Source organism: Epinephelus fuscoguttatus, linkage group LG10 (genome assembly GCF_011397635.1).
Source record: "Epinephelus fuscoguttatus linkage group LG10, E.fuscoguttatus.final_Chr_v1".
NCBI lineage: Eukaryota > Metazoa > Chordata > Actinopteri > Perciformes > Serranidae > Epinephelus > Epinephelus fuscoguttatus.
In genome coordinates, this window is record NC_064761.1 from 13,756,879 (window position 1) to 13,773,020 (window position 16,142).

A 16,142-nucleotide genomic window follows, 5' to 3' on the forward strand; every position below is an offset into this window, starting at 1 on the left:
CTCAAAGTCCATTTAGTAGCTGTTCTGAAGCTTTGGATAGTATTTTTGGGAGATGAGAGGAGTAAACGGTTGTGGGACAGACTGTAATGGATGAAGTGACAACTGCAAAAGATTGATTTTCTTTCATGTTACATAAACATGAGATACAAGATTGTACTCTGAAGACGATCCAGGTCCCTGCTGGGGCGGCCCCAGGCCAGTTTGTTCCTCTAAACAGAGATGAATCGCTGAATGCCCACTGATCCCTTATTCTTTGTATAGTCTTTAAGTATCAGTAGTTCTGCTCCATAAATAAAAAGGTGAGCTGTTTTGTTTGATGTAACAGTCTTACTGTGATGTGATGTCACAACTGCTTGACCAGTCACTATCAAAAGCTCTGCTGGCAACCCCTGTGACCCCCTTTACACCTTGCATCAAAATGCATCTTGTATCCACATCAAATGAAATGACTCAGTTACAATATGATTTTACAAGTTTCGCTTGTATACTTTTGTTGGACCAAACTGAAAGCAGTCACCACAAGTGTCTTGAATATCCACAAGCTTTCTTGCTACTTTCTTGGTAATAGCTTACCTCGCTAACTAGCTCATGGCTGCTACCATGCACAATTACATTTCCACCCACGTAGCTGTTGTTTGTCGATTGAAAATGCAATTAGATTTACACCTCTGTGCGATGTAGTCACAGTGCATACCCGACCACCTTTGGGGGCAATTTGGCCGGTAAGATCCCAATCCCTCCTCAATGCATTCTGGGTCCTTGTACTCCTGTACGTCATGTGATCGAGCACTACCCGAGTGCAATCTGATCACCCAAAACACATTATAATGCAAGGTGTAAAGGGGGTCTAGGAGCCAAAATGTAGTCCAGGAACTCGTACCGAAAGCAGGGAACAGAGGAGAAAAAAAGCAGAACTGTGATAATAGATACACCTTACATTATATTTTGTTAGTTCCTGCAGTAGATCGTACCAGGTATTGCAAATTTTGCACAATCTGGAATACCTTTCAGGACAGATGTTAACATATCAGCTGAGTGGAGTTTATTTTTCTACTTGCAATAAGAGAGCTGGGCAGCACTCCAGTTAAAGTAGACTTAACATCCGGTCTGTTGACTCTGTTGTCTTTTGTTGTTCCTTGGTTCCAATTTAAAATAACAGCAGGCTAAGTGAAAAGAAGTAACCTTATTTCGCAGCAGTGATCAAACAGACAGCAGAGTTAAATCAGAGTTGTATAAGACAGGATAAATCAGTGACTCACTTTGATGCTGTTCTCTGTTGTAGCTCCTTTGTGATATGGACAGGTTTTGTTAAAAGCACTGCCTCATGCAACTTTGCAAGTGACATGGCATTATGAGGACACAATGAGACTGATGTTGTTAACGCAAACACCCTCAGCATACTCGGCCCCTGGGACACCCCCTGCCAATCGCACCTCCTTCGTTGGAGTCACCCCTCGAGACCCAGGTGGACTCTACCAAGCCCAGGTTAGTATGGTTCATTTGACTCTGCAGGATCAAGTCAGAAGGATTCAGTTGACCCAACCAAACCAAAAGAGGTGATTAACATTTGCTTCATGGTGCTCACAGCATTGATTATTCCACCATATTTTAACATTAGTTAAATTATGTGCTAAATAAGGATGACTGCAGATGACTTCACACATCCACTCTAGACTTTGTGAGCTGCTCTTTCATGTTTGCTTTGCTTTCCTCTAAAAGTTTCATTATTGAACTCATCTAAGCGAGAGCATGCTTTCTCTTTCTACTGGCACTCTCTGGGGTGCAATAGCTTCCAATTAAAAACTCAGCTCTCTGTGGTCTAAATGCTCTGACAGGGAACAAAGTTGACTTACAAATAAAACCTCAAATCTATCCGGGAATAAAACATGGGTTGGCAAATGAACATTGACAGGGACAATCTGCCTCAGTCAGAAGGCTGAGCTGTGAAACCTTATATCAGTCAGGCAGCTGTAATGTAGGTGAGAGTGGGTCAGTAAGTGGCAGGTTGCAGGTATGTGGGTGCTGTAGATGGGTGGCTACAGCAGGTACACAGTGAAGGTGGTACGTACAGATTCAGGTGGGTGTTTATATCAATAGGTTGTGTGGGTGTTACGAAACATATGTACAGTACACAATATATGCTGATCAAAGAAGAGAGCTGTGTTATCTTTGGATTGTGTTTTTGCTGCTGCATTGCAGTGCTTCTGATCCAGAACCAGCTCAGCTAATACTGCTGAGACAGAAGTCCTCTCTGTCTCCCTCTCTGTGTCTCTGTGATCTCTGTCTCTCTGCCTCTCTGTTTTGTTCCGTGTATTTCTGAACTTCGTCACAGCTCAATACAAGTCCTAAGATAAGTTCTTAGTGGTTTTTAATCACAACTTGTTAGTGATATTTAATGTGATTGAAATCCAGGCTCAGTTTCAATTAATTTATGTTGGTTTTAATTAGTGAAACGTGTCAAACCTAATGGTAGAGGTAATTATGTTGTAAAGAACAGGTTTCATTTTGCAAATTTGGTGAAACAGGCCCCTTAATTTAAAATACTACAAAGCAGCTTCATCATGTTCAATCAGAGAAAAAGCACTGCAATGCAAAGTTTATGCTGAATTCTTGAGGGTTCATTGCATGTCACACTCAGATGAGTGTATAAAAGTAAAAAATGTACTGTATGATTTCAGTTTTGTGGCACGGCAGAGGCACACTGTAAATAAACTCAAACTATCAATCGACACTGCTGTCATGTTTGAAAATGTAGCAAAAAAATGAACTTAATACCGGCATTTTAAATTAATCCAGAACAGGTGCTAAGAATACTGTAGATAATTACATTGACAATATTGTATCTACATTTGGTATGTGCACAATGTCAGAGTTTGCTACTGTGTCTGCATCAGCTCATGCCATATTCCGACTGGTTGGTCATAGCAGCAGCAATTTTGTGAACATTTTTGTCGGTCTTACATTTTTGACACTGTCAGAATTTTGACACAGCCTGTCTTCTGGTTCCAGAGCTGTAAATCAGCCATCAGTTGAGATGTCTCACAGTGAGATGTTGGAGCTGCAGTTTTGGTTGACAACTAGTGAATGTCCTGACTTTAATCTGGGACGGCCCCAAACTGCATGGTGTAGGGGCCTTTAAATGTTAAGATGTCCACATAGGACATGCTTATTGTGCAAAAGCAAATGACTCAAGTTTTTGTTGTAATTTGATTGATTGCTTTGACATGATTGGTCAGTGCCTACAGGGATTATTACAGTTTGGGTTAAGAGTTGACCATCATGTCTGCAGGAATTAGTCTCTCACCAGAAAGACAATGTGTGTATGCTGTATTGTAGGCAAAAATCAATCAGGGATCGATAAAGGAGTCTATTGCTGTAAATGGCCTGTAGTAGATGAAGCTTCGGGCTAATGGCTGATGAGCTGAGCTGGGTGATTTAACGCCTGGTTGGATGCCAGAGGAGGTATCAATGCTACTGACTGAAGTAAATTAGAAAAGTTACTTTTTTTAAAATGTGTGATCAAGTAAGTCAGGACTGTTCATAAGATTCAGTTCAACCAATAGTCAATAGAGCTAATCAGTTTAATATTTATTTGTATTAAGAATAACTTGAGCCTGTGAGACATCATAAAATATGTAGATGTGTTATTTACACATGCTTCAGTTGGGATTTGAATTTTTTTAAGAATGATCTCAATAAAACATACAATATCTTTATAATTACTCACTCTAATTTTAAAGGGCATTTATAAAGAGATTTTATGCAAGTACATTTGCTGATTAATAGTGTTGTTTATAATGTCCTGATACAGGGTTACAGCCTTTTTTATTATAAAATCATGAATAATATAATTTACAATGTCCTTAATTACCGATATTTGACCCAAGATAGTTGATAAAGTCTTTTACTTGTGTGTAAGTCGTTGGTAACTGTGTCTCTGTCTCTGTTCCAGTCCTGGTATCTGGGCAACTGAGTGGACTCTGGAGGAAAGCTGATTGTCACGACAGTACTGTCCTGGAGGAAGGGAAACAAAGTTGTCAAGACATTGCCAGAGGAAAAATATATTCCGCTTTGTAGAAGCATAACATGCGGTCATACATATATATAAATATACAGTGTGATATATTTCTATATTTGTATGCACCCAGAAGAGACAGCCTGGACAGAAGAAGGATGCTGCTCTCACGCAGCCATTTTGCAGCCACAGATTGAACTATGCTATGTGACACTAAATGGTTCACACAAATGGCCACTGACGCGAGGTGTGTTTTTTCAAGCGAAAGCTACGGAGCGACGCAGATGTCTGGTCGGTCCAGATGAACTGCAGACCAGAACCAGGCCTCAACACACCGGATCCTAAGAAGCCTGTAACCTAACCATGTTCCCAGGATGAGGCCTGTTTCCCTGGAATGGATGTCAGCCTTTACCCCTGTACCCTGGGTCTCTACACTAAATCCAGTATAAGGCCTCCTCCCTGGGACAGACATAGACCTCATCCCCCCCTCAACACCCAGAATGCCCCTCTCCGCTGCAGGTGCTGCTTATAATATATGCAAATAAGCCTCCCTTTTTTTCTGAACCGACTAGAGAGAGATCCTGTTGTTAATATGTAATGTTTCTTTTGCACTTTTTATTGTGTTATTGATAAGAAAATTTAGAGTTCAGAGCAGTTTTTTTTCTCTCTTCCCACCAAAAGACAGAGGCTTTGTCTTTTTTATTGACAATCATCAGCCTGAAACCATTAAGTTGCTTTGCTAAGCTCATGTTTTTAAGACTGATTGTGCTTTTTTATCAGAAAACAACGAGTAATAGTGGAATAAGAGCTATATTCAAGCCTCCTCCAACACAACACACAATGCTACAGTTGGACACCAGTGTAGAGTTGGGCCCCAGTGCGACTGTGTTTAGCAGAGGGCGTCTTTTTACATGAATATCCTGCTGCTTCCTTCCCCCTTCAGATGCTGATCATTTTGTCATGACAGTAGTTATCCAAACAGCCAAAGGCACAGTGTTTGGAGGAGACGTGCACCTGCCTCAAAGAAACGGCGAGGACACGCTAAAACCAGGATCACGTGGCAGCACAGCCAGCAGTAAACTGACTGCTGAACTCAGCGTGTTCGAAACTGTAGCATGGTGTGGTGTGTCGTGTGTGTGTGTCTGCGTGTGTGTGTGTCAGATTGTGAAAATGGTTCCTGCATTTACACACTCATCCCTGCTCTGTTTTGAGGAGGTGTTGTGTAGATTTTGTTTGTGTCTCAGAGAACACAGTGACGGGGTTTGTACTTGTATGTAGGTAGATTAGAGAGAGATATAGCGGGCATTGCACTATGATTAAGTTAATATTGTGGCATGTTACCAAGCTGGCAGGCTGTACTGTGTTTTCCTTGAAGTTGTCGGTGGTTATGAGGACAGCAGGTCATGTGCATGCTGACTTGAACTGAGCACAAAATCCAGGTTGCTTGTCCAGCTCTAGAATAAGTGGTGTTCTCGGAGGTGTCTCGAACTGTCACTAAATCCCAACCCAACCTGAACGATGATTTGTGAAACGGCAGTAGTAGGGTTTGGGCTGGGGTTCAGATGAACACATGGACAGGTTAGGCACAGTGCTAGGGTTGGTTTCAAGTCAAACCTTGATGGTTTACCGACTGGCAACAAGCAACAAATCAAGCATTAAAAACCAGAGTTTGCTCGCTCTTTTTGTGTCCAACCATGACACAGTATTTGCATTATGACAGTGCTTTAGTGAGGCAAAGCAATATTCTGGCTTGTCACAGCTTAATTTAGTCTGTAATCTTTTGAAAGACATTTAATGGCTTAAAATCTTTCATGCCGCATTTTAACTTCGATTATAATCCTCTTAAACGTTTAACAAGGTCAGCATTTAATAGAATCCAAACATGAATCCCTGTCCAGTTTAAGGGATATTAACCACCCAGTCTGTGTGATCTGAATGCAGAAGCAGTATCAAATGAAACCGTATCTCATCGTTGATATTTGTTATGTGAAATTCAACGCAAACTCCAAATGCAACAGTAGTAGAATGTGTGCACTCTGGCCTTTTGCTAATTTCGTGCACCATCTCTCTGGATATGAAAAACACTGAATATAAATTAGATTTTTTAGGAGCTAATATTTTATAATCTGTGCCATATTTTAACCTCCCAGGCTTTGTAACTATAAAGCAGACTGTTGAAATGTGTTGCCTGGGGATGTGGGTTGGTGTTTCTGTGTTGAGGTGCAGATTGAACGGCAAGCAAATTTTCATCTCATGTTATTCACATTAATTAGACCGCTGGAGTTTCTGCAGTCTGAAGACGTTACTAATTGATTTGGTCATGTGCATTTCCTGGGCAAAGAGAAGGGGGAAATCAAGACATTATTATTTGACTTGTTTTATAAAAAACGTGTCTTCCAGCTGCTTTGGAAGATAAAATGTATTTCAAGGGCGAAACCAAAGTTAAATGCAGTATTTCCAACCACTGCTGTGGACCTGATGTGAATCAAGTGAAGAGGAGGAGAGCAGTGTCTGTGGAAATATTGGATTGATTCATTGGTTTTTTATTTTATCGTTCCGGGCAGAAAGCAGACATCTGTGGGAGCACAAAAAAAAAACCACCTTTGAAGATGCAACCTACTGGAGTCAAAGATAACATTTTGTCTTTCCCCTCAAGGTTCACAGAGTAAATTTGGAGTGCGTGGTGGGGGTCACAAGTGGGTCTACACAAACAGACTGTACACGGCCTCACTAGTTTGCATCTGTGTGTGCGTTTGTGTGACGACTCCGAAATCAGCAGGAACTCCAGTTTGGTCTCATATTTTCCTCCAGTTTTTCTTCTTGTCTCTTTGTTTTTGATGTTAGTGTCAAACTGTGTTGGAATAAGTGAGATATTTTTTTAACACAGGAGCATCTCCATGTGATTTATTGCTGCCTAGAATTTGCGTCTTTCCGTTGACTCTGTGTGCAGTCAGGCCGTGTCTATAATTGGGTTTGCGTTCATTCTGAACTCACGTGTCTTTTCATTTTCCTTTCCCAGGGTTTGGGGTTAGTGTTATCGTCTACTTGGGGTTCAGATTTTATACTGAAGGTGCTGATATGAGCTGGGTTTTGGTAGGGCGAGGTTTAAGGTTTGGTTAAAGTTGGCTTCAAGCTGATGTATACTGCATGGTGCTGCCCTGGTCGCTGTGTTGACCTAATGAATGCATGGCTCAAACTGATGATACCTCTCCCTCTTTATCCTGCTCTTCCTCCTCCTCCTCGTCCTCCTCCTCCCCTTCCTCCCTCTGTACTCTGTACTACATCAGACGGCAGTGGATTGAAGGGCTCTCTATTTCTTTAGATTTTAATAATAGCCCTGTTATTAAACTTCTATTTTGCACGATATTTCATAAAACACATTATGTGCCTTGCCTTTAGTTAAAGAACAATAATACATTATGGAAAAGTGATCATACTTTTCATGGTACAGCTGGTAGCACTTAAAAAAAAAAAAAAAAAAAAAAAGCTGCATGTGTGATTGCTTGACATTAACCAGTGTAGCAGGTACACCGTTTTAGGTTAAACAGTGGCAGTGTGTTGACTGCAAGCTGAGATACTAGATTGAGTGTAAGCTCAAAGAAAGCTTTCATTAGCTCGAGCAGAGGCTGGGTTTATCCTCTGCTACCATCCCACTAAAGACACAGCAGTTTGTTTTTACAACGTTAAAGGAAAAGTCTGTCATTTTGGTTAATACACTTGTTTGCTACCCTAGTCAGAGACACATGCAAAGGATGATATCTCTTTCATTGTATCGTCCAGTGGCCTCCAGGCACTCAGCCCACACAGTGCAGACATATTTGGCTTGTATCAGCATGTACGATTCGATATATTGCTGGAAACAAGGTGATATATTGTGATTTTTAATGCACCTAAAGGAATTAACATTTGCTTCACTATGAAAACAAAAAAAAGTAAACAATTAAAAATCTAGATTGTTTTTTGAGAGTTGGTACAGCATCACAAAACATATATTTTGCTTACAGTTTGCCCTATTAGCTTAGCTTTGTGCTTAGCTTTGTGCTAAGCTAAGATAAGGACCCCGTAATCTGAACTCAAGGCCCATTTAATACCTTTTCCCATTACATTCAACCACATTTCACAGGTTTTATCAGCTGATTGAGTTGGCTCTAGTATCATCCTGTGGCTTTAATTTGAAACTTTAGTCACATGATAACAAGTGGTCATATAAAGGGGAGATCTAAATCATTATCGTGGTTTCAAATGTGCGAATCCTAGGCTAGTGAAGGAACTGCCCACCATACTGTTTTACCTCTGATTGGCCGACCCTGACATTCTTACCACACTCCTCTTGACTAAACCTAACCAATCCAACCAACAAAGACAACTAGTACTAGCCAATCAGAGGAAGTGTACAGTAGGGCGAGTCAGTCCTTCGCCATCCAAAGATTTGCAAATTTGCATCTCGCTTCAAGGATGGCATCAGTGATACAATCAGCCATTCAGATACAACACCTGTATCACATAACCAAAGTCCAATGCTTTGACATTTTGATCATCTGATCTAGTGCATATTGGTCCAAGGTCAAGAATGAAGTGAACCCACAGACATGCTATCATCTCAGTCTGGATAAGAAAACAACTGTATCACCCAAAATGTCAGACTGTTCCTCTGAGTTTTGGTTTTTCAGTGACATCATCCCGTCATAACCAGGTGTTGATTGCACTCATAGAGCTGATCTGGTTCAGTGGCTCTGCTGTTTGAAGCTGAGATGTTGGCTGATAGGTGTGTGTGTGTGTGTGCGTGTGTATGTGTTACTGTGATTGTGGACATTGACAGTGTTGCTGTCTGTGACACAGTGTTGAAAATGAACTAGACGTGTGTTGTCCCAAAATGTGGACACCAGTGTGTGTTGTAAATGAAACACTATCGTAGTGTACAGTATGGCTGCCGTGAATCTGAAAAATGGCACTTTGCGAAAGCAAACAGGTTGTTTCTGAACGTGAAGTCTGCCTGAAGTCCTGCCTAAATGTTCACAATACAAACAGAAGCTGTTTTCAGCTCTGTCTACATCCTGTTTTAATATTAAGTATTAAATACATGCAAACACATTGATAGTATTTATTGCAGGGAGAAGTCTTACTACTATATTGTGAGTATTTGTCAGGCGTTTAGCCAGTGTGGCCAAGCCACTCAGTCCCATCTAATGGAAACATGTTAAACAGGTTCAGGTTTGGGCTTCAAGGCTCTGCAGCTCTATGACTGGCCACTAGAACACCGTCCATTTGCCTGTATGATGACTTTGACCATGTGACGAATCATGTGTGTCAAGATACTACGAACGGCCATAGATGAGTTTTATATGGATGCATGCACTTAACGCTATTCTTATTCAACTAAAATTTTTAGGTCATTTTTTAGTTATTTCTTGAGTTATTATTATGTTGCTTGTAGCATTATAGTTTTAAACACAGCAGTGTGTGTTAAAATATGTACAACATGGACTTGTCTGTCATAAAAAGGATGTATAGAATGTTTAAGTCTGACATGTTTGTGCATTTTATTTAGGCTCGCTTAAGATGGTGGCCAAGCTGTGGAGTAAGGGACCCATGAAATGGGAAAGATTGTGTGTGGGCTGCTTGTGAAGTTCAGCCATGTGAGTGATGATGAATGATGAAAGGTGAAGTGGGAGAGAGACAATCCTGAAAGTCAAGTTAAGTTAGGGTGAGCTGGAATGCATACCTCCACTAGGGCTGCACGATCCTCTAAATGAATTATATTAATAACAGCCAGTGTTTGGGAAAAGCTGACCCTGGATCAGATTTAAGTACACAGTAACAGACACTGATGTTGTGCTGATAAGCAGGTGGCAGCAACGTTTTTAGAATAATATTGAGGCTTTGGAAGCAGGACAACGTGACCCGACCAGACCTGCCTCACTCATACTGGGTCAGGTCTGTGGTAACTCAGTGGACCCTCTTGTCAGGACTCAGGAGTCCTGTTGGAAATTATGAGTCAAAGTGAAAGGTGCTTTATAAGTATATATATTGATTATCATGCTCTTTTCTAATGCACAAATTGAAGGAACTGACAGGATTACGTTTCACTAGGATTCTGTCTTTCATTTGACAACTAAATTCAGAATTAAAATAACAATAATGACCACAGATAAATACCTGAAACGATTTTGTTTGTCTTTGTTTCCGTTCAGCAGTGCAGAATCAGAACCAGGAGCTGCTCGATGGAGCCATTAATTCAGAACTTTACTGTATGTCCACTGAAGAGCTAGATTCATAGATACAAGGCCAAGCTGTAATTATAATCTCATGTTTGCACTCCCTCTTTCAATCAGTGATATTTTGCCTGTAATTATGACCATGGCGATACATTCAAGACTGTGTAACCAGTAACAACTGTGGTACTCACATGGCTGCCACTTAGAACTACAGGCAGCAAGATAGTGATAACATATAATCAGATATAATGATATTAGCAAATGCACTATAGGAACCTTTTAGAAAAGTCAGAAAAATATTAAGTCACTTTTAGAGTAAAATAAGTCAAGACAGAATGAAGGACAACTAAAGTCTCTCCAGTTAAAATTTAATACTGCACAACACAACAAATAAAGCTTAATTACCATTTATCACCTCTCTTACGAAACTCAAAAAAGATCACAGTTAGACATGCAAAGGTTGTGTGTATTGTAATGCTGCGTTCCAGTCAAAGTCAGAAGTTTGAATGTCCCGATTTAAATTTCCGACCTCCAAACGGACCAGGTGCACGATGCCAGATTTGACAAACTGATGTTTGTTTGGCAAGTGTGTACACAATTGCACTCTCCTTGCATTATGTAAATGAAACAGAGGAAGACTGATGTATGATGTAACAGACACCATCATGTGTTGTGATCGTTTCGTATTTTTTCTGGTAGGAAACAGTGTCCAGTTCTGAGTTGTCTGGAACGCAGCATAAGGCTGATGTAGTGGCTTCGTGGTTTGTGTGTCTCCTCCAGCTAATTCCCAACATTACTGAGCACATTGTACTTTAGAAATCCTATTACTGCTTCATATTATCTACCAGAAGTTCTACCTGAAGCCAAGATAAAAAAAATGATTTGAATTCTAAAACTTAACTCGTGGAAATGATGGAAGCACTATTTAAAAGCAGTTTTTATTTCCTGGCTGTCAGGGGAGGTTTGATTCTGTGTTGGAGATGGTTATGACATGTGAATCCTCTTCATTTCTATTCCTCTCTACTCTTCCCTCTGTCAATGACTAGCAATCTGTCAGCAGAACACGCACAAAGAAAGCCAAATAGCTTCCCTGAATAACACCAGCCAGCTGAGTGAAAGACTAACACTGTGTTGTGAAGGTGTGTCAGCTGTGCAGTGTGACGTCTCTTCATCCCATTCTACAAATCGTACAAAATGTACCATAAAATACCACCGCCAGGCCAAAATGCAATATTTAATACAATTTGATCAAACCGGCTCAGGTGAGGTATAATACCATGCAGCTCTCGGTAACTATGGCAACACTGTTGCCAATCAAAGTGGAGATTTCTTGCAACTCTTGTGAGAAGTGAAGTTAGAAGTCCAACTGAGGAAATAACAATAATGACTGTGTTCAGAACATTGGTAAATTACCCATCTCAAATCAAACATGTGAAAAATGTCTTCATCAAAAAACTCTATTTTGGAGAGAAAATAGTGCACGTCACATTGTCCTCCTCTCGGGTCAAAGAACGTTGGCATGCAAACTTATCACTCTCTCTGCTCTCTAATATACCAGCAGGTAAACAGCATGGAAACTGTAAAAAAAAAAAAAAAAAAAAAAAAGATTTCAACAAGCAGTGCCTATCGTTTAACTGCTAGTTATGTGTTGTTTTTTATGCTGTGCTTTGCAGTACATGTTGTGTTCAAACACTACATGGTCGTGTGACACACTTCAGCCTGAGGGCTGGTGCTGCTCAGTATTGAGAACATCACCAGCTCTGACTAGTGGAGGTGGGCTGTGCAGGTTCTGAGGTAACAAGCCATAAAACAACCCAAAGAGTTGAAGAAAAAATCTAGAGGAAACACTGACAGATTATTAATAATGTTCAGTGGATTCACCGTTCATGGTTCTGTATTGTACACCTAGGCTGGATTATGTTCAGGGACTAAAGCTCTGTCCTCTTTTCGCCTCCTTTCAGGGTTGCACTAGAAAAAGGCTGTCATGTTCCAAATGCAGCTCAAAGATGTGGTGATACCACTTCACAAATAGGTTACCAAAGACAGAGTAGGGAACAAATCAGCAACTTAATGCTAACTGATTAATAATTAAAGGGATACTTAACCTCCAAAATGATTATTTGCATATCAGTTATTCACCCCATGTACCATTGAATTCGCAAAAGAAACTTTGTTTTTCCTGCATGCCTCCTCAGTGGATGAAGAATCCAAAAACAAGGGAAAGTCCTGATGAATTGAAGTAAATGGGGGCCACATTAAACAACAGCAAAACTGTATTAAAACATGTCTACAAACTCTCCCACAACTTGTGCAGTATAATCCAAGTCTCATCCAGTCATATGCTCAGTACTTCTCAAACACATGCAGTTTCTTTAAATTGTTACTAAACATTCCTGCAAAAAACCGTATCACGCACGGACAAGTAACGTGCCTGGGCTAGCATGAATTTGAACTCTGCAGGTGCATTCCACTGAAATCCAGCCTCCAAGCTTGTTCATTGGCCAGGAAGAGACAGGCGTGGGTCAGTGACAGCAGAACCCTTACCTGGGGACATTGCAAAAAATGTAAAAAAAAAAAAAAAAAAAAAACAGAAATGGTGAGGATCAGTTTGGCATTTCCAGCACCATTTCCTCGGTGCACATCAACCTGTTCTCTAAAGACTTCCAGCAGAAGAGTGCAATATGCATTATGAAGAATAATTATAGTTAAAATTAGCGATAGGTAAACTTAGTTAAAACTAAATAAATCATTAATTGGTTAGGGTTAGTGATAATAAGTTTATTTGGGAAATACTAAGTATACGACTGGATAAATGAGACTTGGACTATAATGCAGGAGTTGTGTGAGTTTGTTTGATGTTATGCTGGCTTGATGCTATGCTGGACCCCTATTACTTTATTTCAGCAAAAACTTTCTCCATTTTTGGATTCTTCGTTCATGAAAGGCATGCAGTAAAAACATTTGGGGTTAGTGATTGATATACAAATAATCAATATGGGGGTGAAGAGTTCCTTAAATAAGTATTATGTGAATAGTATTGAAGCATTAGCAGTATAGTGATCCAGCGAGAAGTTCCTTAATCTGCTCTTGGAACAATTTGTTAAATATGGCTCATTAATATACATCTATTATCTACTTTACGATTGCTGATTTAACTATGCATTCATTAGCACTTTCTAATTTCGTCCTAGTTGGGACTTCGGATATATGTACCTTACGGTTTAGTGTTACTACCACACCTTTACGTTGCCTAAATTTGGAGCCATGCATGATATGAGTACCCCAGTGTTAATAAAGTAACCAACCACATGGTGGCGTGTTGAACTTGGTTTAAGCTGCTAAGTTGATATGATTGTAGGTTTTTGTTGAGGGTTTGTTGAAAAATCAGAAATCCTGCTTACTTATGTGGAAATGTGCACAATAGAAATGGTCAGTTCCTATAAAAGAACATTGTCAACGATCCTTTAAATTTGTTGGCTCCGTGTTAATTAACAAGTTGTTATTCACTGGGGTAAATTTTGGTGTTGGGTTCCCTCTAGATTTTTCTTTGCTCTGTGGTACAAACCAAGTGCTGTTCTGACCACTGTCAGCACTGTAAGCAGAAAATAACCAAACAATGTTCGTGGATGACTCCTGTTAAGACGCATCATATCAGAATCAGATTGTGATTGGCGGGTCATAGTTAGTATTGTAAGTAGCTGTAATTTTTACCGAACAGTAGTATGGCTGGTGGGGATATCTGTTTGTTAGCTTAGCAGCTGCAGTTGATGGGATCTGTAATTGAATGCTATGTGAGATGGAAATGATATGAACAGTTCAGTTTTGGGTGGTTCTGGGGATGTTTTCATAGAGGGCTCTTTTCTATAAACTACTAATGTTATTCAATACTCTACCCCACTGCTGCTGTTGCCTGAAAATCTTGTAACTCCAATATATGTTTCTTTTTGCTGTTTCTTACTTGAATTTTATTTTTTAATGGCCCTTCAAAACCCTTTCTGTAATTCAGACTCGCAGCCGTTGGAAAACCTCTGTTTAGTTACTGAAAATCAGATTTTGTAGAGTTTCCTGTGACAGTGATGCCATATTGATTCCCCTCTGTATCCTCGGGTACATTGCTTCTGCACACCGTTTACTCCATGTGCTGAAGACAGTTTGTAATGAACGAAAGAGTTGTTTCTCAGAGAACATTTTGATGCAGTCTCATATTTTAAGAATTTTTATTTCTCATAATGTTTCAGATATTATAGTAAAGGACTGCTTTGCTTGCTTCCAGATATATATCCCTTACATCAGAGAGAGCATAGGCATGAACAGCTTTCATCAGTTATTGCATGACTACAGTCCACACAGACCACAGTCCTTTTCACATTAACAGGACATCAGGACATTATATCATTCATTAAGCTATGGGATACCAACATTAAATCTTTGATTATCAGTGATATATGATGAAATCCCCCAATACCTCAAAATAAAAGACAAGGTTGAGGTGAAGCAGAGTGGCGCCCCCTGTCGTAAGTCTGTTGTTTTCTATACTGGAACACCTCGGAGTGCATTATCACACCACGGATGCTTCCCAAAGAACACATTAAAGACTATACCAGAACTTTCTCACTTAACGTGACTGATTAACTTAATATTTGATTTTAAGTGACACCTGACAGCCAATCAGAAAGACGGAATAATGCATGACTTGGTATCCTAGTATAAGAAAATAATAGATGAGGTATGGGCCATTTGTTTTTCAGACTGGGAGAGCTGGAGCGCTGAGATGGTAACTGTGGAAAGGGCTGCTGCTCTGGACTGGATGTAGTTTGTAGCAGCTTTAACAAGAGCTTTAAGTACTTTTTCCTTTGGGTGTTTTTCCGCTGAAGCTAATGTCAATAATCAACCTTTATTTGCATGACGTAAACTGTTCCTCTAAGACTGCATTTAGACAGGGACAGGAAATGATGTCAGCACTGTGGCATAGTTATGTCTTCTCATGGCCATTTTAAACAGAAGTCATGGACTGACAGCTGTCTGATCAAGGTTGGATTTTCCTTTCCTGTTTGAATGTCTCATAGTTTGAGTGACAGCAGTGTTTCCGGCCTAATGTTGTTCTGCTGTGGGGGATATTAACATCTTTGATAATATGTCATTATAACCATATTTAGCCATTGCTGTCAGCAAGTGCTGATGAATTCATTACTGGAAATGAGTATGTTTCCCTATGCAAAAATATACCATTAATAAACAAGCTATACCACAACTCAGCCAACAGACCTCCTGTTTTTTTCTTTTTATTCATATCTGCTTATATCATGACGACTGTGGAGACTTGCCTGTGCTCTTGGCGGGTGATCAGACAGCAAACAGATCTGCATTGAAACACAGATGGTGGTGGTGTGGCCATGCCCAGGTACAGGTGAGACTTGAAATATGATCCAGCGAGGGCAGTTTGCCAGATCCATGAGGTTGAGAGTTTATGCACAGCTGTTGTAATTCAATCAGAGACAGCATTGTACCACTCTGAAAACTCAATTGCAAGGTAAAGAGGAGAAATACAGATTCACGCCTGTGGGAAAATAAAGCCCCAAATGTCAGTTTAAGCACAGGGTCTTCACCGGGATCTTTTACAGATAGTGAAACAGCACAGTCAATATAATCATTACAAGGAGGCTCAATTATCAACTAGCCTCTAGGCACATAAATGGACTGTAAAGCTGCATTCAAAAGAAAAAGAAATTGAAATCGTGAGGCTCTCCGACATCCGGCTGATTTCAGGGAAGGAGTGGGACTGAACTCTAATTCAGTAAATACTGATTGTTTATATTGTTAAGAGTGAAATACATCCATCCATTCATTTTCATCCGCTTATCCGGGGCTAGGTCACGGTAAAGCACCCCAGACATCCCTCTCACCAGCAACGC

The 16,142-nt window shown here is 40.2% G+C and overlaps 1 protein-coding gene across 4 annotated transcripts in view; it reads left to right on the forward strand.

Annotated features, from left to right (window-relative positions):
* Positions 1 to 15,486, forward strand: part of nfic (nuclear factor I/C) — a 55,974-nt gene extending 40,488 nt beyond the window's left edge. For 2 of the 4 annotated variants that reach the window (XM_049589066.1, XM_049589068.1), the window contains exon 12: positions 3,953 to 15,486. In XM_049589066.1, coding sequence (XP_049445023.1) covers positions 3,953 to 4,077 — 125 coding nt within the window. In that variant the 3' untranslated portion in view covers positions 4,078 to 15,486. Of the gene's footprint in view, positions 1 to 1,282; positions 1,486 to 3,952 lie in introns of those variants that run through there. The other 2 variants (XM_049589067.1, XM_049589069.1) reach the window with 2 other exon arrangements.
* The last annotated feature ends 656 nt before the right edge of the window (positions 15,487 to 16,142 follow it).